Genomic DNA, 26,818 nt, shown 5'->3' with positions numbered 1-26,818 from the left:
ATATGTGATTAATACCTTCCAGCTGCTGTAATAATGTATAATCATGAAAAAGCTTTTAATTTTGGATTCTCTAGTTTTCCAGCAGTTAAGGAGTAATCTGGTGAAAGCAATCAAAAACACAAATTGGTAGAGGAAGATTCCTCTCCTATGCTAAGGACTGCAACAACTGAAAACATCTTCATCTTTTTCACTGTGCTTCCCTCAGCTTGGACAGCAGAGCGGAGCTGGCTCAGGCTGTTGTTTAAAACTTACCACCAAAAGCTGCATTTTTTTCTAATTTTCCACAAAGATTATTCTAATTGCACTGCATATTTTTGAAACTAATTTCAGCAAAAGGAACATGTCAGCTCTGCACCTGAATCCCTCCCTCTGCTCACCTTGGCCGCAGTCGTGTCCCATCCAGCCGGGCGGGCAGTGGCACTGCCCCGTGCTCGGGTCACAGGGAGCTCCTCCACAGGCACAGGGCAACCGACAGCCTGCCCCAAACGTCCCCTCAGGGCACTCTGCAGGGAGAACAGCAGGGTGAGAACTGCCCCCCATCCCGAGATGCCCAAGGGGTTTTTATCAACCCAGCCCCACAGCTCGAAGGAGCCTGTGGGGAAAAGCCTAGCTGTGAGAGGTTCCCACACTGCCAGGGAGGACTTTGCTCGTGATTTAGTGGGCATGGTAGTGTTCAGTCAAAGGCTGGACTTGACAATCCTGGAGGTCTCCAATCTGTGGACAGGACTCTGTAAAATGATGACTTCCCAAGCCACGCTGTTCTCTCTGGGCTGGGGTGCAGAACATGGAGATGGGGAGCCCCAAATGGAACCATCCCTGACTTTTCTAAGATCCTGTGAGGGTTTTTACCTCCCTGGCTGCATGTCTACAGGATCTGGGCACCAGGATTTTAAGAAGCAGCTAGGTTTGCAGCAGGACACTCATGTAAAGGAATAAAGAAGGAGCATCTTCATCCATAAGAGGAACAGGCACTTTTCCTCCCCTCGTGTCCCGTGACACAATTCAGCAACCAGGTAATGACATGCAGATCGAGGGCCTCAGACCCAAAGATCCTTCAGTCCTCTCTGAGTCTCCCACAAGAGCTCCACGCTCACCAAAGCCAATGCTCTGTAAGGCCCCGGCAGAGGTGAACACACCGGCACTCAAACCCCGGAGGAAACGCACACCAGCGCCTCGACTTCCAGTGACACAGTGGAGTTTTTGTTATCCCTCCTCTTTGCTAATTGATGGCAGATGTTTGTCTTCACCCTTTAATAATTTCCAGATCCGAACAACAGCCAAGAGCCTACTATTTCTATACAAATATTTGTGTTATTTCCTGTGACTCCCCCCTACAGGCTTTCGCTCCTTTCTTACCCTTTTTAAAAATATCCCAAGCGGGAGCGCTCGGCCCGCCAGGGCGCTGGGGGATCTGGGGCTCCGGGGGCTCCAGGGGCCACAGTGTCCCACCACAGGGGGCTCAGGGCTGCCAGACCCTGCCAGGGGCACAGCCCTGTAGGAGCTGCTCCCTTCTCTCCTCCAGTGGAGCTCTGGTAGCACTGGCACTGGAATTTTTGGGACTGTCCACAGCTCTTCTTCTGACCAACAGCCCATATTCTGTCAGAGATGGGGCTCTGCACCACAACCCTGTGCTGGCAGATTAATGAGGTTGGCAGTTGTAACCTCTGGGCTGGGGTGATGGAGTGCTTGGCTAAACATCAGTTAGTGCAGAAACTCCCAGGATGCTTGAATCCAAATCCAGATTCTGGCCACCACCAGCCTCTCCATGCAGTGTCTTCTACTGAATCTATCTTCAAGTGTGGACTTCAAATTTTTGCATTTTCTGTGGGACCCAATGACTTGGAGTCAGGAGGTTCCAGCCCCACAAGAGCAGGAGGAGGTTGATTTTTCAATCTCTGCTCCTCTCTGTGGTTGGCAGAAGTCATTCTTTTCAAGCACTGTGCTCATGTGTTGTAATCTCCTCGTGCCAATGACTCACTGCCTTTAGGTTTACTCAAAGCACCTTTGTCTGAACAAAGTCAAGCACTCTAAAACCCCAAGCAGACCAACCACCTCCAGGATCTTGAAATCTGCACCCTCAGAGCCTGAGTGTTGGACACTGTCAGACACACACACAGCTGGGCAGTTCAGCCACTGTCCTTGTCAAATGGCCCTTCATGTGAACAGCACAGAAATGCTCTGGCAGGTTCATGCAGAGGAAGAAGTTCAAATCCTAATGCAAATTAAATGTAAAATCCTCTTTTGCACTTGTAGATCAAATAGAGTTTCAATATGGAACAGAGAACAGCAGAAAATGTGACAGTGTTGTGCTGGGCACAGATTGCCTGGAAGGGAAGAGACATCAAGAGCAGGGAAAGATAATTAGATCCCTATCACCTTTATCTACCAACACAGAGATGTCCAAGTGGCAGGATGAAGTGAGACCTCATTCTCCTTTCTGAATCAGGCTCATTTTGCATGAGGAATCCTTCTGCCCTGCTTTAAGGAGACAGCAGCATCTCCCAGAGACCTGCAGATGGCAGCTCCCATGTCCCCTAAAGCCTCAGCTTGCCACTCATCAGATCATCTGCTGTGGGCTGGGGCTCTCAGGGGATTCTGGAAGTGCATTCGAGTTGTTTTGTAAGAAAAACATGAGGAAGAATGGTGAGTTTGCAGCACGTGCAGCTCTGCCCTGCCCAGCCCTGCCTTACCTTGGTCGCAGTTCTCCCCGTGGTACCCTGGGGGACACTCCCTCTGGCACTCTCCGGTGACAGGGTCACAGGACACTCCTGGGGGGCAGCTACACTTCTTCTTGCAGCCATCCCCATAATAGCCAGGGTCACAGCCTGTGAGCAGCCACAATTCAAGAGAAAGATCTGAAATCACTCCTTGCCCATGGCAGAGCTGCAGCCCTGGGTGCTGAGCACCCTCCCGAGCTCCACCAGCAGCATTACTGGTGTCCCCACCCCCACACGGGTCCTGGTGACAGCTGATAGGTGACCAAGGGTGAGCGAGGTGTGCTCCTGAGTGAACAAGAGGTGAGACAGCCCAGCAGGGTGGAAAGCAAGAAGAGCTTTTCCCGCAGAAAACAAATGTGGGAGGAGGAGGACGGGGATGCTCCAGGAACACCCCAGAACTCACTGGTCTCGCAGCGCTTGCCGTGGTAGCCGGGTCTGCAGAGGCAGGAGCCGTCCCTCCTGTCGCAGTCCCGCGTGTGGGGCTGCACACACTCACACTCCTCCGAGCAGCCCGCGCCGAACGCCCACTTGGGGCAGGCTGCAGGGAGGGAGAAAAGCTGCTCAGGGACCCAGAGCAAGGCACAGAAACGGCCTCCCAGTGCTGGCCCTTCCCAGGGACCGTGCCCAGAAAGGCTGGAGCCCAAAGCAGCGAGGAGGACAAGCGTACCCAAATGGCAGTACCGGCCGTACAGGCCAGGATCGCACAGGCAGGCTCCGTAAATCCGATGGCAACGACCCCGGTTGGCACAGTTGCACTTTTTCCTGCACTGTTTCCCATAAAATCCTTTAGGGCACCCTAGTAACAGAGAGAGATTTCCTGGGAAGATGTGCCAATTTCAGCTGGACATTTGACTTCCAGTAGAAAAACATAGCAGAACCAGAGCTGTGTGAGGCCAGGGATGCACCAGGACAAGGGATGCAGGCAGGGTGAGAGCGAGCAGATTCCCTGTATCTGCTCAACACCAGCTGGCCCTGTGCCAGTGTCACAGGGGATGTCACTTGCTGCCACTCTCTGCAGTGCCTCGAGGGCACCCATCAGCTCAGCACTCACTGGGACCAGTAACTGTGCTGGTTGGGCCAGAAATAACCCACCCACAGGGCTCAGAGGGGTCAAGGCTTTTCTGTGTGAGAAAGTAACCCATGAGGTTGCTCCTATTGATAAGCCACAGTAATATTTGCACTTTTAAGGGAATAAAATTATTATTTTTTCTCTGTTATGCAAAAGATCTGGATATTGGAAGCACATGGCAGACAGGCTGTGTCAGCAGAAGACTGGCCAGCAGCTGCCCAACAGCACGTGCCCTCTCCCTACAAACAGAGGAACAGAGGAAATGCCACCCTGGGACAACAGAGCAATTCTGCATTGTTTATTTTAATTTTACCTTCCTGTTTTCTCTCTGTCCCCCTCAAGCACCCCCTTTCTTCAGAAAGAAAAGGTCGGGGTACCTCATGTTCATTTACATTCTGCTTCACTCTCCTTCAGTAATAGTTCCCATATGCTCCCAACATGTGACTGAAGTGCTTTTGTCTGAATCTCAGACTGTCTCCCTCTTTCTGCGTTTTTAGATTATGTCCCCCAAATTTTAACCCTTTGGGAGGGAGAAACGAACACCACCAGCAGTGACACCTCCTTTGGGTGCTGTGGGTAACTGCTGCTGTCACAGCTTTTCAAGGCTTTGGGTTTTCTTTGGTGGAAAATACCTCCATGGTTTCCATGGAAATTTACCATGGAAATGGCACTTTTGACATTCTTTTCTATGTCTGCCCCTAAATGTCCCATAAAATATAGATATTTGTTCCCAGTCACTACTGAGTAACGAACAGGGACCGCAAAGGTCTTCCAATGTAAAGACAAGCACACTCCCTGGAGCACTGCTTTGAGGGTGAAGAGTCTCCTTTACCACCTTTTCCTTACTAAAATGGCATTTTTCCACACAAAACTCAGTGACTCACAGAGTCACACGGAGCAGGGATGTGTTGGAGCAGCTCACACTGGGATGGTTCAACAAGAGTGTTGAAAGACACTGTCAGTAAACATCTACAAAGGAACCAGTGTAGGGCATCCTGTGGGAAACACTTTCAGGCTTCAGAGAAGCACAGCTGGGACATCTGAGAGTGGCATCAGAGATGGCCAGAACAGCCATTTAGCAAGTGATGGCAAACCCTCCGCTAACACACCGAGAGAACCAGAAAAGAACCACCTCCACCAGCTGGGGAGCAGCACTCACAGCGGGCACCCCGGGAACTTTTCCTTACAGAAAAGCATCTTAGGGAGAAAACAAAACTGCAAGGGAGGGCCCTGAGTCTGGTGTTGTGATTTTGGGGTCCCCCAGAGGCGCCATCCTGCCTTTTGGCAGCGAGGTGGGACAGCACGAGGCAGGTGAGGGGAGCGCTGTGCTTACCGTCCTGGCAGAGCTCCCCGGCCACGCCGGGCGGGCAGCGGCAGGCGCCGGTGGCGGGGTCGCAGGAGCCGCCGTTCTGGCAGCGGCAGCTCTGGCTGCAGTTGCTGCCGAAGGTGCCGGCCGGGCAAGCTGGGCAGGGAGAGGGAGACAGGGCTCAGGTGGCGGCCACAGCCCCCCAGGGCTGCACCCACGGCGCTCCCCGGGCAGGGGGAGAGCGGCCCCTCCCACTCCCTCAGCACCACTCACTCTGGTTGCAGAGGGTGCCGGTCCAGCCGGCCGGGCACTCACAGCCGGTGCCCTCGGCGTTGCAGGCGGCTCCGTTGGCGCAGTCCTCGCAGGTCAGGCTGCAGTCGGGGCCGAACGTGCGCTCCAGGCAAACTGCAACGAGAGGCACCGCGGGTGAGAACCTCCCCGAGGCGGCCTCAGCATCCCTGGGGGTCTGGGCAGAGAAACCCTCTGTGTTCCAGCTGCAGCAAAGCTGAACACAGAAAAGGCACTCGCCAGGTCTGGGGGTGTGTTCACCCAACAAAATAAACCCAGCACCACTGTTTCTGAAGAGTTCCAAGCAAAGCATGGCACTGACCACCCCTGCCCAAAAACGCCCACCGAATTTCTCTGAAAGCGTGTGCTCTCCTCGTGCTTCCATCTCTTCCTCCTCCTCCTCGTAGTCGTCGTTGAGGAGCTGGGTGAATTCATCTCGCAGGATGGCGACGTGAGGGATCGGGCGGATAACGGGGCGCCGACCATCCAGAGCTTCCACGGTGTCCTCCAGAGCTGGAAAAGGCGAGGTGCAGGGCTAAGGAGCTCCAGGTCGTGTGGCCCTGGCTCGGTAGGGTGGCAGAGGGGAGGTACCTGCAGCCCCACCCGCAGCAGAACGGACAAGGCACTTACAGATGCAGCTCCTTCGGTCTTCATCCAGCTTGTGTCCAATCTCACAGCCACACTGGAACGACCCTGGCAGGTTCTGGCACGTGTGTTCACACCCACCGTTGTTTGAGGAGCACTCATCCACGTCTACAAAACATGGGATACGCTGGTGTAACAGGAGCAGGCCCCCCTGCAGGACAGGGGACCAGACACACATCTGGCCATGCAGCAGTGAACATCCTCTGATGCTGATGGCATCCTCTCTGCTAAGTGTGTGAAGCCATCGACTCTAAAAATGGAGTGAAACCACTTCAGGGATTAGGGATATCTAGGTTTCAACATGAAATGTGCTCTGTTTCAGTTGCCATCCATCACTAATAGTGTAGAAACAGGCGGGTGAGTTTGGCTCTTCCCCTGCAAAATGTCCTTGAGAGCTTTGGTAGTGAGAACAACTTATTAGGGGGATTTTTCCCTACATTCTTTCTCCTAAAAAAGTGATTCATCAGAGAGCTGGCAGGAAAACTGGTATGGGCTGGGAGAAACTGGAAGAAATGCCTGGCTGTTTGCAACCAGGTAGAGCAATTTCTTGTTCTTTTAATTAAAAGCTTCATCAGTCAGTGTCTCAGCAGAGAGGGTTTGCTTGCAGCCCAGTGAGAGGCTTGTACTCACCATCACACCCACAGCCGTCCGTGCTCAGCCTGTACCCAGCATGGCAGGAGCACTCGTAGCCTCCAGGGTAGTTGTAACAGTCTTGGTGACAACAGTGAGAACCAGTGTCACACTCATTGATATCTAAATAAAACACAAAGGGTGTTAATACACTGTACAGTGGTGACAGTAACTGTTAAATTAAATTACTCCCTGACTAGTTCTGGTGAGCTTTTACTGAGCCAAACGCTGAGCCAGGATGCTTGAGTTCCTCCCGAATCATGAATCCTCAAGGCCTGGGGGAAGTTCACTGTGGTTCCCAGTTTGAGATTGTTGTTACAGGTTTTTGTTCTTACACACAAGGTGATTCCAGTTGTAACACTGACTCCTGCTCAGGGCAGTTTCAGCAGGGAAAAACTAATTAGTTTGGAAGTCATAATTGCTGTCCAAGTACATCTTGAGTGGAGGTTGGAGGACATCTCTCTTCACAGCTGTTTCTATCGTCCTTAGCCTGCTTGTAGTGCACATGCACAGCAGCCAAGAGAGACCCTCACAGTTCCCTGAGATGTGCCTGTAAGTCAAGGTCTGGACCTTTGTGCCTTACCAGTGCACGACTTCTGGTCCTGCTCCAGCCGAAAGCCAAAGTTACAGGTGCACACTGGGCCAGAGCTGGTGTGGTGGCACATATGGGAACAGCCACCGTTGCTGACTTCGCAGCTGTTCACAATCTCCATCTCTATCCCTGGAAAAGGCAGACTGGTTAGGACCCTGTGTGACACATCTGGCCTGAGCCTGCCCTCGGTGCCGCGCTCCAGCCAGCTCCTGGCACCGCATCGCTGCTGAGGAGGGGGATCTGCAGTGGGAAAGGATGGAAATAGCTCTGCACAGAGGCCACTGCTGGGCTGGGAAGTGGGGTATAAAAAGAAACCGAAGGATCTCACGCAGCCTCTTAGGGACAGAGCTGTGGAGCAGGCTCTGGACAATCTCCGGGATGAACAGGCTGCGGATGAAACTGCTCCCACTCCTGCCAAGCTGCAGCGTGTGCTGCCAACCAAAAGTTGGCTCAGCCTCAGAGCAGAGCTGTTCTGGTGCCAGGGAGAAATGGGAGCAGCAGAACACAGCTAACTAGGGAAACATCCAGATGCCTACAGCGAGAATCGTTAGTTCCTGACATGTCAAAAATGGTCGGCACAAACATCAATCGCAGCCATAGATCATCCGAGCTTGGCAAGGTTGTTGTAAACTTGTCTAGTTAATTAAGCTTTCTTAAACTAAAAGGAACTTGTTTCACGGAGTTTGACTCAGTTCTGAACCTCAGGAAAACAATTTCTGCCTTCAAGAACATTGAGTTTTTCATGTGTTCAGACCCAAGGAGGATAAAGAAAGGCAGCTCGATGCTTCCCAGTGGATCTGTGCTTGTCAAAAACAAAAGATGTGCCACAGTGGAGGACTATGTTCCAGAGTCCACAACACCATTATCATCCCTCTCTTTCCCTTTCTTATTAATGCAGTACAAGCAGGGTTTTGCACAAAAGAAACATGCTAGAAAGGGCAGGGAGAAACACTTCATGTGGGAAGGCTGCTTCCTTCTGTAGCTGGCCCCAGAGCAGTGTCAAGGATCATGGTGTGAGATTACCCATGTTCCTAGGAAGGGAGCTGCATACATGTTGAGGCTCTTAAATACCATCTCATCAGCCTGGTTCCTCACATTGCTCTGTGTGATGCCTTTCAAGACCCATTTATGGTCTGCAAAGCCTTATCCTTGTATCCTTGGCAAGGTCCAGCTGCACAGGTGGAGCATCACAGCTCCCAGTCACACCAGCTGCCAGCACAGGGACTGCCACTGTGGCTTTCATCTGTAAGGGGCTGCTGGTGCTGATAGCTCTGGTTCAGCCTGCCCTGCTGACGTGCATCAGCTGAACGAAGCTGTATGGACAGCCTGGCTCATTCTTGCATCACAGTGTTTATTTCTGTCCTTGATGGGAACAGATGTGATCCCTTCACTGGCCCAATTCCTCCTCCAGTGACACATCTGCAGCTGACTGAACTCGTCCAACGAAGTCCCCAAGAGCAAACTTGGCCTGTTTGGAGCCAAATGGCCCCAAATCAATTGCCTAAACCAGCTAAAGTAACTTTGTGGTGACTTTTAAGATCAGACCAAGTTTTTAATCTTGGTGGGGGAGTAAACAGCCCCAAACCTGCTTGTGAAACTCCTCAGCAAAGGCTGCTCTAACTTGGCCCCGACAATTCACCGAGGACAGTGACAGACACGTGCAGAAGCCGCCCCGAGTCCCGCAGTACTCACGGTAGCACTGCTTGCCATCCGCCCCCAGCTCGTAGCCCGGGTTACAGGTGCACTTGAAGGAGCCACGTGTGTTCAGACACTGGTGTGAACACATGGCCAGTCCCGTCAGGCACTCGTTCACATCTGTGAGAGGTGAGCAAACAATGAGCTAGGCAGGCTGAGCCATAAACATCCTTCCAAAGGGACTGTTGTTACTAACTTTTGAGACTTTTCACTGGTTTCTCGCACCCTGAATTCTGCACTGGGGTCCAGACCAACAAAGACACAATAAAGAATTCAGAATTGCTGTGAAGCTCCCTGGGAAATTGGATCACATGGCACTGGAGGGGTTGCTGCAGACAGCTCGAGCAGGGCTCCTGGACGGACCTCAGCCAAGCGGTCCATGCCGTGTGCATCCCTGCGTTCTGTTCACACTGAACTCACCCCACACAACACAGGAGCTTCCCCGAGGGGAGGAGGGCAGGGCACTCACCCTCACAGGCCCTGCCGTCGGGTCCCAGGCGGTAGCCGGGGTGGCACTCGCAGCGGGCGCGGCCGCGGTGGTTGTGGCAGCGGTGCTGGCAGCCCCCGTTCCTGTCAGCACACGGGTTCCTCACTGCAGGGCAGAGCACACAGGCACCATCAGTCCACACACACCCTGGCTCTTATGGCTCTGTGGGAGAAGGGAGTACCCAGCACAGCCTGCAGTCTGTGAACGCCTGTTCTGCTCCGGGCAGGCAATCCCTGCTACTGCTCTTTCACTGCTCCAGCGGGCAGGAGGATTTACAGGGTGCGAGATCCTGTGAAACCCTTCCAGCAGAAGCTTGGCACGGGCATGGCCCTCTGCAGACATTACCCAGCAAGTGCTGGCAATTTGCTCTGAGTGCTCCTACCCAGAGCTTTGCCAATCTCTGACCTGCTCCGGCACCGGGGACAGAGATGCTCCAAACCCCACCGACTGCTGCGTTTGTAATATCCCAGTTGCTCCTCTTCCCTTTGCAACTTCACAGCTAAAGCCTTCCCCCCTCCTGCCTCTTGAATGCCAGCTGCTATGAATGAGATCAACCTTGTGCTCTGTCCCCTTCTCTCCCTCCTGAGCTGGGAGCAGGTCAGCCAGAGAGCTGTCTCCAGGCTGAGGGAGAGGACCCCATCCCGCTGCCACACGCTGCTGATCCTCCACTCTCACAGCATCCTGTGCCTTCATGCAACTTCATTTTTGTTGGCTACGCTCCTCCAGCTCTTCCTATCCCTTGGAATAAGCTGCAGGGTATGTCCATGACAACAAAACACACAGAGTTTTTACTGGAAACCCCCCAGTCTGATCTACTGGACATCTGAGCATGCCGGAGTGTGTTCCCTTATCCCTCAGCTCCCAGATGGAAGCTCTGTCCCCCCAGCCCCCCGTGCCCCAGCACTCACGGGCGCAGCGCTTCCCGTCCTCCTGCAGCTGGAAGTTGTGGCGGCACTGGCAGCGGTGCTGTGCCAGCGTCACCTGCACGCAGTCGTGCTCGCAGCCGCCGTTGTTCAGGGCACACGAGTTCACAGCTGCGGGGCAAAGGGACACAATGTCTGTCACAGAGAGAGTGGCACTCAGGACGAGCCTCCTGCACAGGACCAGGGCAAACTGCACACAGTTAGGGCTTAGAGAGCTGAGAACTGGGGCACATTCGGCCTGTGCTGAAGTGGCAAGTTCATGGCCAACCTCACAAACAAGAAGTGGGAGGTGTTGCTGCACTGTGGGCAGTGCAGGAGAGGCCACTCACCACTGTGCCAGAGGGAGCCTCAAGATGGGGACCCTGTTCTTTCAAGGCAAGATCAGCTCAACAGTGTTGGGTAGGAACTTCAAATAATTCTTCTCCACCATAAGGGGTCCCACCGCTCTCCTGGAAGGTGAGACCAGGACACAGAGGTCTGGTCTAGGTCCTGAGCAGCATTTCATGGGAGGGAAGCCAGGACCCAGCACGTTTCCTGCCAGGCACCCACCCTCTCCAAAGGGCACCATGTCAGCGAGCAGGCTTCTGATGTCAGCATGTTACTGCTGAATTTCCCATCACTTTGTTCCAAGGCAGTCATTGCAGGCGCAGTGCCACAGCCAGTTCAAGTCATTACTGCCCAGAGAGCTGTGCTCAGGCACATTCAGGTTTTCCTGTGATAAAATGATACGGAAAACTGAGTTTGTGGCTCTGAGATGAGCAGAAATCCTGTAACAACCCTCAGTTCGGGGCTCTGACTGGGACATTCTGTGTGGAACCTGGGACATGTGGGCTTGTCCAGCAGTGTCACCCAGCCAGAGCACCCACAGCTCTGATTCCATCCAAAATGCAGGCAGGACTGGGAACTGAGCTTCCCAACTGGTGTTCCTGGCCGTGCCACGGCGTTCCTGTGTGGCCTTGCGCAAGGAGCCCAGAGGATTTCAAGCAGTCAGAAAACAGAAGGTTTTGCCTGGGCTACGGCACAAAACAGACCTCATGACCCAACATGTGGACTCCTTACAAGCCTGCTATCATTAATCAGCCTGGAAACAGCCTTCTCCTCCCCCTCCCTGTTCCTGTAATCGTGGGGTAATTACACACCTCCAACGTGATGAAAGTCTCCTCTTGGACCACCGAATATCTCCTGAGTTAGTCCAGCTATTCCTTATCCACTGAGCATCTCAGTGACAGCTCCAAAGAGAAGTGTCCCTTGTGGGAATTGGGAAATTGGCCTTTAAAGTCTGTTCTGTCTCTTAGGAGCCACCAAGCTGTCACAACATGCTGCCCATCACAGCTGGGTGAGTGGGACAGGGCTAAACCCGAGCCTAGTCTGGGATGGAAATCCAGCCCCGGTTTCCACAGGCAGAACGGTACAAGGAGTTGTGGGCTCACACACTTCTAACCTATTTTTTGAACTCCGGTATAAACTGATGTGCTGGCTCTGAGGAATCTTATGAGAAAGCTAAAAATATCTCTAATGAAAACCATCTTTCCCAGGCTGATCCTTCAGGTGATCACGGTGCCCTCCGCAACCTCCGGAGCTTTGGAAGCGGGCGAGCCTGGGAAGCAGCTGCCAGTAAAAGTCTCTGCCTGTAAAGCATCTCTGATTCCCAAGGCAGGTTGGGTCTACATTAGCGAAAACAAATACTTGGCCCAGGAGGAAAATGAAAGGCAAAAATGTCTATTTTCCTTTTTCTGCACACAGTTCCCCTGCAAAAAATTACTCCTTAACTCGGAGCTGCAAAGCACTCTCATTTCAAACATTATAAAACCCCAACTTCCCATTTTATGCTTCTAATTAACTAAACAACATTTGGGGGAATAAAAGCAACTTCATAGGGTAGAGGTTTTGCCATACACAACATATGGCTGCAGCAAGAACTCAGGGTTTAAGTCAGTTGTGCTGACATTGTTTCCCTTAATCCATTTGGAAGGAAACAACAGAAATACTGGACGTTCCTGAAAAGTTCTGGGTCAGAGTTACACTGCTCAAGCTCTAGCAGAGATGGGTGGTCATTTAAAAATATTCCAATATATTAAAGTGTTTAATAACATATATTCAAAAATAGCCATAAATAATGTGCTTGTTAGAGTTCCTTTTTTTTTTAAAAAAAAAAAAAAAAAAGAAGTAAAACAGTGCTGATGCCTGCCAAAACATTCCTTCATCTGGGAAAAGCACTGGGCCAACGTAGAACAAGCCAGTGTATCTTACATCTAAAATAACCTCCCAGGATGCAGTTATTCAGATGAATTTGAAGTCTAAATAACAGTCTCTAAAACACAACTTCTCAGAGTGGAAAAAACTGAAGTCTGGGTTCTTCTTCCACACAAGATTTCAGCAGAGAGAGCCACTGTAAGGCTGGAGAGCTTTGTACAGAGTGCTGAAAGAACATGAAAGGTGAAACAGTGAGAGTGCAGGGGCCTTGCAGACCGTTTTCCTTCCCCCTGTGTTTCTTTTAGTGTCACCTCTTTGCTGACAAACCTGCTCCTCAAGAGGAACAACCCCTGAGTCTGCCCTGGAGGGCACCACCCCAGTTGTGCTATGAACTCATTCAATAAGAAGCAGAAATAGCAAGACAAAACAACTAAAATTAAAATTGTTTTGGGTGTCTTTCCATCAAAGCTAGGGCCTTAAATTCTGGGTCTCCTTAGCTGGTTCCTCAGAGTCACAGCCAGCAGACCTCGCTGCTGGCCTTGTTTTAATTACTGCTCGGGTTTTTTCTGTTTACAGAACCACTCTAAAAATATTTCCATTCCCAGATGCTTTGCTGAGCTTAACGTTTCTGTGACTACACTGCCAAATCCAGTGTCATCTTGTACATCGCACAGATTTTTGTAATTACAGCTCAGACAGATTTTCCACAGATGATATTTCAGTGTCTGCGAGAGGGACACTCCTTCCATCTCCTCTGTCTGAGAGGAGTGCAGTGCTGCTGAAAGATGCTGCTCTGGGATTCTGACCCTCTCAGGCCTGGGAAATGGATAAGGAGGGATGAAAAGGACGTTGTTACTACTGACTGCACGTGGGAAGTGGGTTTTGCAGTAGCCACCTAACACAGGAGTTGATTTAATACCTGATCTCTGCACCCTACAGCTGCCCTTCTGACTTCTCCTCTCTCCCATCTGTATCCCCTTTTCAGATCCAAGTGATTTGCCACCAGAATCAGTGAGTTGATACCCTAAAAATAACTGCAGGCATCTGTAACCAGAACTGAGCATGATGTTTCCTTTTGCAGCATCACACAAACCCATTGATTCCAAGAAATGGTTGAAAAATGTGTGACTGGGCAAAGCAAAGGTCAAATTCTCTAAAATGTGGAAGTTGTCTGCAAAATGAAAAGGCCCACCGAGCGCACATGGACACTGACCCTCTGCACACCCTGTTCAAACCCACACAAACTCCTGGCACAGTCCTCCTGTTCGCTGCATCGCTGCTGTATTTGAGATTTCTTCATCTGAAGTTCTCCTAATATAAATAGGGATCCATCATGTAATCCCAAACTGATTTTCCCTAACCTCAGACAACTTCCAGAAACATGTTGTGTGTTAATCCAGACCATCCCTCCGCTCCACAGGCCAACAAAAGCAATTGGCTCCCATTAAAGCCCTTGCCTTGGCCTGGCCTGCATCCCTCCGCTGGAGGAGGACCTGGAGATGTGCTCCCTGCCTCCTGCCCATGTGGTTCTGATAAACACAGAGGTAATTCCAGGACGTCCAAGGCCTCTTTTTGTTCTGTTTCACTTTCAATAGAAGCGGCTGCTCCTTTTCTCCCTCCCTCAGCAGTGACTTGATGTATTTGAACCACAAAGACACGACACAGGAATCCTGCACAGCAGAGCACCCGGAGCACCAGCAGCGATGGAGAGTTGGTGTGAGGACTGGGCTGGATGCAGGAAGGTGGATTTAAGCTGGTTTTGTGCTCTCCTGAGTCACAAGCCCAGGTACCAGGTAGCCCTGGAAAGCTACCTTGTTCACATCAGCACATTGTGGGGGAATTCTGGAGCGTCCCCTGGCAGTGCCACCGATTCATCATCAGAGCCCATGTGGGTTTTGTGGGGATCAGAAAACATTTAAAAAATTAGATCCATGCTTTGATGGACCTTAACTGGAAAAATCACTGCAAAAGGCTCTTTCTGTCTCTAAAACTTCTCGCTGGGGCTGCCAGCAGCTTCCTACAGCCCAGCTCCATGCTTGTCCCAGCACGGGGCTGGGAGCCTCCTGCAGCCTCTGAGCAGGGAGCTCCAGAGAAGAGGGGAATGGATGGATGGATGGATGGATGGATGGATGGATGGATGGATGGATGGATGGATGGATGGATGGATGAGGCTCGCTGTCTCCAGTTCCCTTCATTCCTGGCCTATTCCTCATATTTAGTGGCAATATTTTGTGTTTTAGCAGCACCTCTCCAGAAAACGAGGGAATATCATCCCAAACTGAAGGCAAACACAGCTTTGATCACTTATCCCTAATCCCTCACAACAGACCACGTCACAAGGCAACCTGACAACTGTGGGTAGAATAGAGCAGCCACAAACACCAACAGAGGAGTCACTTCTGAGCCTGTGCTCCGTTCTGAGCTTTCACCACCCTGCACAATTGGCTTAATGGATTAATACAGAGCTTCAGGAACTGCCCCACGTATTCTCGTGGATCAGGTTTCATGAGCAGAGACCCCCACTTTCGGCAGATGAATTCCAACACTGCACATTATGGCAAATCCCTGCTCACAAGTTTAATGCAAAGCAGGTTTGCAGTGCTGGGCGCAGGCAGCAGGAGCAGGGCAGCCCTGGATCCCACGGGAATGCTCTGCCTGGTACAGCCACACCAGCAGGTAGACCTGGGCAGTGGAAGAAAAGGATGGAAATTCCTTTTAAAGAAGAAATTCCTCCCCGTGGTGATCCATTTTATCCTTTCCTCGAAAACTGCTGCACCTTCTGGGGCTGGCGCTGCTGGGAACTCCTGATTCCAGTTTGTCCCATGTTTTATTCCACGAGGCAGAGGCGGCAGAATCTCTGCACACCACAAAAAAGGAGCTGCATATTCCAGAGACAATGAGGCAGCTGACAGACCACAGCACACTTACATGTGATCGGCAGCAGCGCGTCACCATCGACACGAGCGCTCGAGTTCAGGGCTGGAGCAGAGGGCTGGAATGGTTGGTGATCCTTCTGCTTCTGGATTTTTCCAACAAAACATGGGGCACTTGGGGAACCTGCACCTTCAGCCTCACTGCACTTGTTTGGGTGTCACTGTGTAGTGGAGGCAGCTGTGGCCAGATGTGCCTCTGTGCAGCGCTGGCACGGTGGGTTCAGCTTCCCTGGATGGCTTTTTCCTGCTCACATCACCATTCCCAACTGGAACACTCAGGCTTGCACAGCAAACTCTGTAGAGTGACTGTGTTCTGAGAAAACCCAGCAAATGGCCCCTGCAATGCCATTGCCCAGGAATTCTTTCCACTTGTATGAAAACATCCCTCAAATAATGGAAAAATGTGTCAAATAAAACTGAGGGAGAAGTGGTTTAATTAAGGCAGCAGCAGATGCTGGAGGCAGACTCAGTTCCAGTCAGTTCCACTCTGAGCCTCCAGTTTGGGGCAGGCAAACAAAAATATTTCAAGAAATTTGCCCAGAAATCAACTGCAAAGCAAACCTGCTGCCTGGATGGGAATAGTTGGACACTCACCATCCAGGCAGACCAGCATCCCAGGGAAGAGGTTTGGGGATTATTATGGCCACAGTTCCACACACAGCCACACTTACTGTCACTTGTCTGTCACACCTGGTACCCTCAGTGTGGGCTGGGGAAATAGCTGAGGTCAAAATGAAGCCTGACTCGAAGCTCCTCACAATCTAGTTTATCTATCTGCTCTGAAAATGCAGATGCATAAAGAAGCACCAAAGCACTGGAAGTCATTTCTCCTGAACCAGAATAAACTGGGGAACTGCAAAGCAGCCACAGTTGTCCGTGACCCCCTGGAAGAACAGCAAATGTGCTGAACCCAGTAACAGAAACCTGTTGGGGAAGACAACCAGGACACAAAGGAACATCCACCAGCATCGTCCCACGGTGCCTGCACAGAGGGCAGGTGGGAGTGAGGAAGCCAAGACAGGTGTTTTCTGTGCACAGCTGCAGATTTAACAACCAGAAAAGGCTACAGGAGGTGCCCAGCAGTGCCAGGCGGGCCTTACCGATGCAGGTCCTGCCGTCGCTGTGCAGGCGGGAGCCCGGCCGGCACTCGCAGTAGAACGAGCCCAGGGTGTTCACACACCTCTGCTGGCAGCCCCCGTTGTGCACCTGGCACTCGTCAACATCTGCAGAAAACAGAAGGGGAGAAACTCAGAGGGGTGGGCATGAGGTCAGCACTATTCATCCTCTGCTGCCTGGCTCCAGGTTTGGGGAACAAATGCAGGGATTGGCCATTTCGTTGTGTTTCATCAGCCAAGCTGATGAATTTCAGGGACAAGCCCGCAACTGGTGAACAACAACCAAAAAAAAGGCATCTTATTTGTCAGTCAGCATAAACCATCTCAGCTGGTCACCTCGCAATGGTCACCTTTCCCATTCACTCCAAGATTATGGATTAACTCACATTTTACACATTTTGCTTTGGGTCTATTCATGTTTCTCTGCACTTCCTGCACCTTCAGCCCCCAGAGACGAGCTGAGCCATCCTGCCATCCCAGCCACACTGTTACTAATGAGATAAAGAAACATTTCCTGAGTGAATCACAGCAGGGTGTGGACCCAGCCCTGTCCTTGCACGCCAGAGGTGCAGGAACCTGCCCAGCAGCGCAGCCCCAGCAGCACCCAGAGCCCAGACTGCTCCACTGAGCCAGCTCTGGTTCACCTACAGCTCCCCCCAGGGAGCCAAAGGGCACCAAAAACCGCAGGGAAAGGAGAAGCACAGCCTTGACTGAGCCCAGGGCTGTAATTTTACATTAATCAGATGAATTGCCAAGAAAATCAGCAAGCAGCAAGGAAAGGTCTGGGTCAGGGCCGGAACGGGAAGCGAAGTGCGAGAGGTGACGCCTGTTTGACTCGGTGTTCCTGGGCTGCACAGTAATAATACAAAATTACTGTTCTCTCAGAACACGTTTCATTATGAGGCTTCTCACTGCTGAAAACTTTCAAACCTAGAGGCTCAGAGCTCGTGAAAACCCTCTGCCCTTCCTGTTCCAGTGAAATCACAATGCCCTCTGCCCTGGCCATGCCAGGCTCCTCCTGGGAGCTCCCACTGCAGCTGTGGTCTCCATTAACCAGGAAAAAAAGCTGATTTCTGTAATGCCAGCCCTTTGCTTAATTCAGTGGACTGAGCCTTTTAGAAGGTTTTGATATTTTCTTCCCATTTTTTCCAAGACACAGTTTTGAAAGAGAGGAAAATGAATAGATTTTTGAGGTGAAACATAAGCTTTGAGTGATGCTCTCTGAAGGGTGAGCCAAAGCCAGAGTGGCTTTTCAGGGGGAAAAATGCTGTGGTGTGAGGCTGAGATGCTGGTCAAAGCAACCTAATTCTGATTAAACGATTTTCTTCTGAGAAGGCTTTACACGCTTGGGATGCTGCAGAGCCCTGGAGCCCCTGAGGCACTCGCTGCTCATCTCCATGGGCAGGATTAGCTATCAGTACACAGAACTGGCTCTGTTTGGCTCAAGAACAGGAAAACTGGGGTTTGGGAAGGTTTTTTTATAGTGTAGTAAAGTTTTCTGTCTGAATTTAAATGACTATTCCACTGCTTCCCTTCAACTCTAATCTGAAACCACAGAGAATTTACCATCCAAGAAAGTTAGTGATGTGTTGAATAAACTTCTTACTTTCACCCCATTACTCACACTCAGTAATTTTACATCTCCTCTCCCAGTGTCTCCTCTTCCCCCTTTGTACTTTTCACCCTCTAAATCTCTGTGATTCCAAAGGGCTGTCCCCACCCCAATCCCCTCCTGGCCTGGGAGAGTGGCCAGTCCTTCCTCACGCTGCGGCCACAGAACCACCCAGCACCTTCACTGCCACGTGCTCCCACATAACCCACCACGTCCAGCTGTCCCTCCTGGAGCCTCACTTATCTCCTCTGCAGTGCCAGACAGATTTTGGGACACACGCTGCATGATGGTGTGACCAACATAACACTGTCCCTGGGGACAGGGAGGGCGCAGATCCACCAGCCACCCCCAGCAGCATCTCCAGCCTGCCCCAGCCTGCCCAAGACTCGCTGGTGAGTAAGTCACCCAGGAACAGGGCCGGGAAAGCAGCAGGAGCTGCTCCCAGGGCCAGGAGGAGCACGGCTGTGAAGGGTCACGTTGCCCCTGGTGCACAGTCTTGGCAGCTCCGCCACCCGAATCCCTACGTGACACTCTGTGAGCTGCGGTTTGTGGCACGGCGCGGTTATTTTCCTACTGGAGAGCTGACAAAATCTGGTTGAAATTAATATACCAAAGGAAGCAAATGAGAAGCACACGGGCTTCTCTTCAGCTGACTCTGAGCAAGCCAGAGCCGTGCCAGGACGGAGCGTGCCAAGCCCACGGCCTGCCTGCTCTGCCGTGCCAGCACAGACACGGCACTGGGCACTGGCCAAAGCCCACGGGGGCAGGAACCCCACGCAGCAAGAGCTGGGGAGTGGGGTTTGGATCACCAGGGAGGGAAACATCCCTGCTGTGTAAGGGAACTGCAGTTCATGTCCTCATCAGCAAGGACACGAGGATCAGCGAAGAACCAGCCAATGCTCTCGTCAGCCTCTTCCCTGAGCAGAAACAATCCATCAGACACGGGCTACGTGGACTAACACGGGCAATGCTGCCATCAAACACAGCGGACACGAGCACAGGACCAAAAGAAAGGAGACAGAGCAAGGAGGTGACTTTGGCTGAGTGCACTCCCTGGTCACGCTCAGGTCCCTCCAGCAGGAACACTGATCTGTCTCCAACCAGAGCTCCGTGTCAGGGGAAAGAAAGTGGCAGCAGCAGGTCTGCAAAGAATTAAATATCTGCTATGGAGGCACTTTATCTCCTCTGCAGGGCTGAGGAGGAGGCGATGGCTCCCAGCTGGAAGCACAGGCAGCAGATACGCTGTGAGGTTCGCTCTGTCTGGCCAAGCAGCAGTGCCAGGCTTTAATCCCTGCAGCAATTAGCCTGGATTACAGAGCAGGGCTGCAGGGAAAAGGTTAATTAAAATCCATCGAGATGAGCATGTGTGGGATTTAGTGACTTTATCTTTCCAGTACCAGTTTGTTGAAGCTAATTCAGCAGTTTTAAGAAGTAGAGACTGGGAACAGAGGACTCCAAGAGCAGCACACTGGCTGCCAGCTCCCAGAGAGGGGGGCACAGCATCACCACTGCCATCCTGCATTATGGACATGAACCCAGGGCATTAGAAGGAAAAACCCCTCTGCATTATTTTGGCATTGACACATATTGCACAGCCCCCACCATGAATAACCTGGAGATTTTGGGTGCCCCCTTATTGCACACTCCACTCCCTGTGTGCAGACAGGACTCAGCAATGGCAAAGACCAAAAATGCAAGGACACTCATAGGAGAGGATGATGTCTCAGGTCCCCTCAGCTACTCTTTCCCTCCTCTAAGCTGAGGAAGGAGAGTACCTGCCTCAGGCTGGTCTCAGCTGGGCATGTGAGTGACTCAGGGAGGGAAGAAGAAAGGCCATTTGGGGCGGTCAGAACACCTCCACACCCGCAGCTTTCATCTTGTCCTAAACTAGGAATTTGGAAAAGCCCTGAAGGCTCTTAAAGAGCCCCATGGAATTACTGGAACTGGCATTCCTTCTGCTGCAGCCTCTCCTAGACAGGTGGGAGGTGCCCATAGCTTTCCCATGCTACCTGTGCCATCCACAGGAGCAGATTCCAAAGGCACTTCAGGAACGGAAGCATCGGCTTTGCAATAATCCCATGAAGTGAAAATGCATCAGGGAGCTGGTTTGCCTCAGTCCTTGGCACTGTCCTCAGCTCACCTTTCTTTGCCCCCGAGCACCAGGGCTGGGAGAGTCGCCCAGCTCCCACTCTGCTCCCACCTCTGTCTCCGGGTGGGTTTTAATTAGGGCATTACTCAGCACGGAGCAGAGTGCACGTATCAACAGGCAGGCAGCCTGCTCTGGACTTGCTGCTGCTCTCACCCACTCCAGCCTTCTCTCATCGCTCTGTTTTACCCTGCTCCCTGTGCAGGCTGTCTGTCTGACTGCAAGATGTCCCTGTGCAGAGGCACAGTGGCCTGGTCCCTGCACTGCACCGTGGAAGCCAAGGGCACAGAGTGAACACTAACGCATACCTGGGATGGAAATGCAGGTCACTATTGAAGGAGATAATGGAAATGCTGTGATCAAACACCAGCCACCAGCTCTGCTGTTTTCTGACAGGTTTAGAGGCTCAGAGAGGGAATATCACTGCATCAGGTCTACATCACTGGGGTGACTGACTGCAAGTCCCATCAGAGCACAAAGCTCCTCCTGTAAGGGCACAACACCCAGCACTGCCATCAGCCATTGCACCAACACCAGGACCCAACAGAGCCCTGTTTGTACACACAAGGCATGTTAAGGCACTCAAGACCTCAATGAAACCTCCACTGTTACTACACAAACCCCCTCTTCACTCTCCCGTCACACAACGAAGCCGCCGATGACGCGCACACAGCAGAGCCTTGTGCCGTGGCAGCTGCTTCGTGAGGGGACACGGCTGTGGGGACGTGTGTGCTGTCTGGGTGGGCAGATGGGAACACTCTGCAAGGAAACCACCACACGGACCCTAAAAATCACACCAAGAAAACATCTGGGACCCTAAAATTCACACCAAGACAATGTCTCCTCCTACCTGTCAAAGAGAAGCTCAAGCAGCAAAGAAAAAATTAATCAAACCCACGGTGATCCCAGTTTAGGATGAGCCACAAGACAGATGAACACGAGGAAATTCCCTCAGCCATGCAGCCTCAGAGGCACCTCACAGCAAGGCAGGATAAAGCCATGACCATGCACAGAGATACCTGTCCTTAGAGATAAGCCGAACCAGGATCCGGTGAATTCTGCATTAGGGAAGGGAAGGCTGGAGGTTTATATTCCAGGCACAAAGCTGGATCTCAGGAGCTTATCTTGGAGAATTACTATGAGTCAATTGGATGGAGACAGCAAACACAATCTGTGTTTGAGACAAACATCTGATCTATAAATAACAAAGCAGCAACTCGCCCTGTTTCCGAAGGTCTGGCACATCTCACGTCTGTTCTGATATCACCCTATAACCGACCGCTTGGGGCATTTATTTATTAGCATTATCTCACGATGAGATAATGCATTCCTTGATGTCTACATTACGCCCAAGCATCCCAAGTCTTTAGTGACCTCCAGTATTTCCTAAATCTTCACAAACTTTTCCTGCCCTGAAAGCAGCCAAGTGCACACAGGGGAGGAAACAGGGTGTGTGCACTCTCAGAACTCACACCGTGCTCCGTGTCCCCATCTACCATCTCCTGTAAGCCAGTGCACCCACACGTGCAAGAGGAGCACCCAGGGCTCCATCCCCTCCACCTGCTCGATGGGAAGCTCTGTCTGGCCAAGTGCTTCCCACGCTGCAGCAGGCTGGGGATTGCTTCCGACAGACACTGCTGAGTCTGCAGAGAAGCGATCCCTAAGCTGGGGCTGCATCCCCAGCTGTGCCCACACACTGCCCAGCTCCTGGTTCTGGTCAGTGCTGCCAGAGGATTCCCCCTGTACAAGGGCCAACACCGAGTAACAGAGAGTCTGTCCTAGGTGATACTCCGCTGTGCAACACCCACACAGCCCAGACAAACCCACAGCCTCACAGAGACAGAAAGGCAGAATTTTTTCAGGATAAAACAGTATCAAATTTCACTTTTTGCCCTGGACCAGGGTGAGATCCTTTGGAACCGAGGAAAAAGCTAATCTACATGCCCTAGCAAAATGCATTTCTCTTTTTAAAGAATGTGGCACAGGAGCTATCTTTAACACAGCTGAACAGCAACCGCTGGAAAGAAACTCCTCTTTCTTTCCCTCTCTACCAGAAGTGACTTTTCAGGGTAAGAAACGCACTGAATAATAATAATAAATATAATAACGCAAAGCAACAGTACAAGCACAGGCAAATGCCCAGCCAGGTTACCAGTCTGTCACTTGGGTGGCCACCAGCCTGGGATCCCCACTCGACAGCTGTGGATGTGGGGACAAACCCCACGGGGGAGAGCCCTGCCTGGTCACACAGAACCCGAGGCCACCTGGTCCCGCACGTACCTGGCCGCAGGTCGGGGTACCCCGCTCGCCCCAGGAAGCAGGGGTAGCAGCTCCTCCACAGGTAGCGGTAGTGCTCGCCGGCGCAGCCCGGGATGCCGCCCAGGCAGCCCAGGCACCAGAGCAGCGCCCAGGGCCGGCCCATGCCCGCGGCACGGAGCGGGGACCGAGCGGCGGGGAGAGGGGATGGGGATGGAGCGGGGACCGAGAGAGAGGGGACAGAGCGAGGACGGAGCGGGACGGAGCGGGGCGATGCGAGGCGGGGATGCGCGGGGCGGTGCGGGGCGGCTCAGCCGGGGGGGCGGTCCCGCTCCGCCCCCGCAGGTACCGCCGAGCCCGGGAGCGCCCGTGAACCCCCCCGGCCCGCGGGGGGAGCGCTCGGGGCGGGCGGGAGCGCCGGGAGGGGGGTTCTGCCCAGCCCGCACTCGGGCACGGCGGCCAAAGCCCCGGGATGCTGTCGGGGGGCACGGGCGGACAGACGGACAGACGGCTGCACGGCCCCGGTGCCCACGCGGGGAGCGGCGTGACCCGGCCGAGGCGAGGGACCCACCGCGGCACCCCCGGTCCCGCAGCCGGAGCTCGGGCGGATGCTCCGCCGTGAAATAAACCCTCGGATTTGCCCCAAAACAGGGCTGAGGAGGGTTCAGGCTCGCCCAAGAGCCCCAGCGAGCCCACTTCCACCCGGGGCAGCGTGGGGGGCTCCAGGGTTACCCCAAACCGGGAGTTTTTCTCTAGGGAAATGCCCCGTTAGCATCCCTGAAACCCGCAGATGATGAAACAGCCCCAAACACCAAACCTTTGCTGGGCTGTTCTTAAAATAAACCTTTGCCACCAAATTTAAACTGAAATGAGGAACAGCCCCTGTGAGTGCTCCAAAGAAAACCATAATGCTCATAATATTCCCGTTTCCTGCAAGACGGAGCCTAGAGTTTTATTTTACCTTTTTCATTAAACAAGAAGTAGGAATAGCTTATTGGATTTTCCAGAGGCAAGCTCAAAAGCCTCATTTAACATTCTGGAATGTTTTGAAACAATGTGCTTGCAGGGCTGAGCTGGGGGGAGAGGGCCTTGCTACTTTGGGACATGTTCACAGTATTACTTGGCCATAGTAAAATTCCAAATTAAAACTTGTGGTTTAGGCTGCAATGAATAGCATTCCATGAAAAATTTTGAAACAAGCTGAATCCAGGAAGAAAATAAGGATTTCATGCTATTGCTGCAGCAGTTTCCAAAGGAAGGTGGACTCCAGTCACGAGTCTCCTTTGCTGATCATTCCAAGGAAGAGCAGCCTAATATTTCAGGGACCACTGCAGCTCGCCTCAATATTCACACAAGGCAACAGCCCACATGCTTCTCTTTAATATTTTAACTTCAACAAAAATATCTGACCCAAAAATTTTTCAGTTAAACGTGACCTCTCTGAAGGAGGCTGCAAACGTGTGGAAGTTTGGAGGAGTCAAGCCTGACGTGCCCCATCCCACCAGCTGCTCGACACACACCTTCCTGGGGCCGCCTGGTGGGGCTGCCTGAGTGTCCAGGGAGATGCTCAGTGCTGGGGGAGCGAGGACACAGGGCACAGGAGGGGAAATGCCACAGGGGTATCGCTCAGAGGCACCTCAGAGACTCTGCCTGTGCTCCCCACGTCCCGCAGCTGCCCCAGTGCGGTGCCTTTCCAGCGCACCCCGGTGTGCACAGACGTGCTGCCATCCTGCCAGAGACCACTGCCAGATCCACCACTGCCATCCTGCCAGAGACCCCTGCCAGATCCACCACTGCCATCCTGCCAGAGACCCCTGCCAGATCCACCACTGCCATCCTGCCAGAGACCACTGCCAGATCCACCAAATACTTCACCCATTTCATAACACCCCATGGCCAGACACCATGAGCTGTCCCTGCTGGCCCAGACCAGGTCCCGGGAATGCTGCTCTGAGCCGTGACACTGCCACCACTGCCACGGTGAGTGTTGACACGTCTCCTGTTAACGTCTGCAGCGCTGCTGACAGGCAGAAATGAACATTGCCACAGAGCCACGAAAAATGGGTTAGACTGACTTCCTCAGTTCAGAAATGTTATTAAGACATCATTAAATTATCCTTGCCTGGAATGCAGATGGATCACAGTGAGCTGCTCTCCAAGTGACTCCCTGACTCCTCAAGCACCCAGCAGAGGCTCCATGACATGGGAATTCCTTCTGCCCAGGCACATGCATTTCCCAAAAAAGAGCACTCCTCCTTACCCTGCACAAATGAATGCAACCTCTGTGACAAACTTGTTTAATCCCCTGTTTTCTTAAACTGCAAAGAAAAGACAAGGGTGAGAGGCTCAGACTTTTCCACACAGCTCAGAGGTGCAACACATGCATCAAAAGCACATCAGGCTTGAACATAAACTGAGTCCTGCTTATGTAATGAGTTATGTTTGGCCAGGTCGGAGCCAGCTCGAGCTTCCCTGTCACCTAATTTACTTCAGCTGATTAAGTACTAAGAGTTGGTTTGAGTATGGCAACACATTCCGATCAGCAGCAGGTCGTTACTTCTTCCTGGGGACCGAGCCAGGGCAGCACCAACATGCAGAGGGGTCCTTGAACAGGGACCAAGCTGGGCCAGACCTCTGGCTCTCATGGAATTTCATTCAGGCTCAGTCTTGGTGTTAATAAATTCTTCTAAGAACCCAAACAAATCAGAGCTGATGATGTGGTCCTTCACAGCTCAAGAGCATGTTAAGTCCTGGAGTTAATTCATCCCTGCACAGACACAGGTCAACAGAAGTGCTGGAATCTTCACCCAAACCCTGAACCATGTTTCTTCTGACATTTGAAAGAGTCTACAGTTAAAAGGAAATGGCCAAAAGGACACTAGGAAAGCAGTCCAGGAACACACAGGAGGTGGAACATGGAAGGGGAACGGAGAGGACCAGGCTGAGGGACAGGGTTTGTGGTTGGGGGCAGAGCACACACCATCACCTCATGTGTGTGCACAGAGCACAGGGCACCAGCCTGACAGGGGTATGGGCAGCCCAGAGCTTTCAGTCTTTCCAGCTGAAGAGTTTGAACTCCCTTCCAGACAGGAGTTGTCTTATTCCAAGTAAGCCATCAAGGCCTCCTTGACTCAGTTCAAAGGGGATTTAAAGAGGGGAACACTCTCCTAGCAGGGTGTTTTCTGTGATGGCCATGGCAGGGGTATGTACCACTTCCCTGAACTCCTCACCAGCTGAAGGAATTAAATGAATGGAGACCCCTGCATGCTAAATGGGGTTTATTACACACAATCCTGCTAAAATGGGAATTTTCATTTACTTTCAGAGCTAATGCCCTTGTCCTATGAAGGCCACAAGAAGCATAAATATGCTTTTCTATGTCAAGTGGTGCTTAGAGGGATAAAATAAACAACAGTTTGTGGGAATTGTGGTTTAGGGGCTGGTTTATGACACTTTTTAAGAGTTCTGTCCACTGCATTGCTCCATCACACCTGTCACTGGTGCAGAGCCCTGCAAATCTGAATTCCCCCAGGATCCCTGATGGGCACAGCACTGACTGGCTCCTGCCCAGTTATGAGGTTCAGAAGTCCTCGTGTAGCTGAGATGAAGATTTTTTTCCTTCAAAAACTCTCCTACCTTAGAAGCAAACTCTGGCTCCCGGTACTTTCCTGCCTCTCCACACAAAGCTGATGCTATTGCAGAGTGATTTCTTTAGCAAATACTTCAGAGAGGACTCTGAAAGGCTTAGCTTGATGTCACTCCAAGGCAGGAATCAAATCCCAAGGGTGAAGCCTGTACACTGCCGGCCTCTGAACCCACAGCTCCTCTTCCCGGGCCACCCTCGGGAGAGGTGCGAGGTCCAAACCCTCCCGGCCAGCTCAGGGCTCCAAATATCTGACCCCATGGTTTGCAGCCCAGCCAGCTTTATTCAGGCTCCATCAGGACTCTGACCAAGAAAAGCTGAATATTTTGCAAACTGCAAACATTAGTCAGTGCCTTTTGTCTCCCCAAACTCCCCCCGTCTGCACAAACAGGGATCTGATCCCGTCCGCTCCTGAAAACATGTGTTAGCATGTGGGGTGTTTGGAAAGAGCTGCTTACCTGGTGTTTACATAAAAATTAATCTAAAGCTGGTCAGTACAGAAGGGTCCACCCACTGTCTCAGTAGTAGGGTTGATGGAGAAGTGCAGCCATGGGGAGATTTACACTCA

General features: G+C 52.1%; 1 protein-coding gene across 1 annotated transcript in view; it reads right to left on the bottom strand.

Moving 5' to 3' along the window:
* The window catches only part of MEGF6 (multiple EGF like domains 6), a 65,231-nt gene that overhangs the window by 9,206 nt on the left and 29,207 nt on the right, over positions 1-26,818 (bottom strand). Inside the window, exons 5-18 of the mRNA XM_050322358.1 lie at positions 16,579-16,701; positions 10,334-10,463; positions 9,412-9,530; positions 8,940-9,062; positions 7,239-7,376; positions 6,656-6,778; positions 6,011-6,133; positions 5,726-5,893; positions 5,366-5,497; positions 5,120-5,248; positions 3,385-3,513; positions 3,121-3,255; positions 2,691-2,825; positions 378-503 (exon numbers count right to left, since the gene is read on the bottom strand). Coding sequence (XP_050178315.1) covers positions 378-503; positions 2,691-2,825; positions 3,121-3,255; positions 3,385-3,513; positions 5,120-5,248; positions 5,366-5,497; positions 5,726-5,893; positions 6,011-6,133; positions 6,656-6,778; positions 7,239-7,376; positions 8,940-9,062; positions 9,412-9,530; positions 10,334-10,463; positions 16,579-16,701 — 1,833 coding nt within the window. The remainder of the gene's footprint in view (positions 1-377; positions 504-2,690; positions 2,826-3,120; positions 3,256-3,384; positions 3,514-5,119; positions 5,249-5,365; positions 5,498-5,725; positions 5,894-6,010; positions 6,134-6,655; positions 6,779-7,238; positions 7,377-8,939; positions 9,063-9,411; positions 9,531-10,333; positions 10,464-16,578; positions 16,702-26,818) is intronic.

This window comes from Myiozetetes cayanensis, unplaced genomic scaffold (genome assembly GCF_022539395.1).
Source record: "Myiozetetes cayanensis isolate MyiCay16 unplaced genomic scaffold, myiCay2020 scf28, whole genome shotgun sequence".
Classification (NCBI taxonomy): Eukaryota; Metazoa; Chordata; class Aves; order Passeriformes; family Tyrannidae; genus Myiozetetes; species Myiozetetes cayanensis.
Note: the sequence above shows the minus strand (reverse complement) of the source record. Positions and strands in the feature narration are given on the sequence as shown.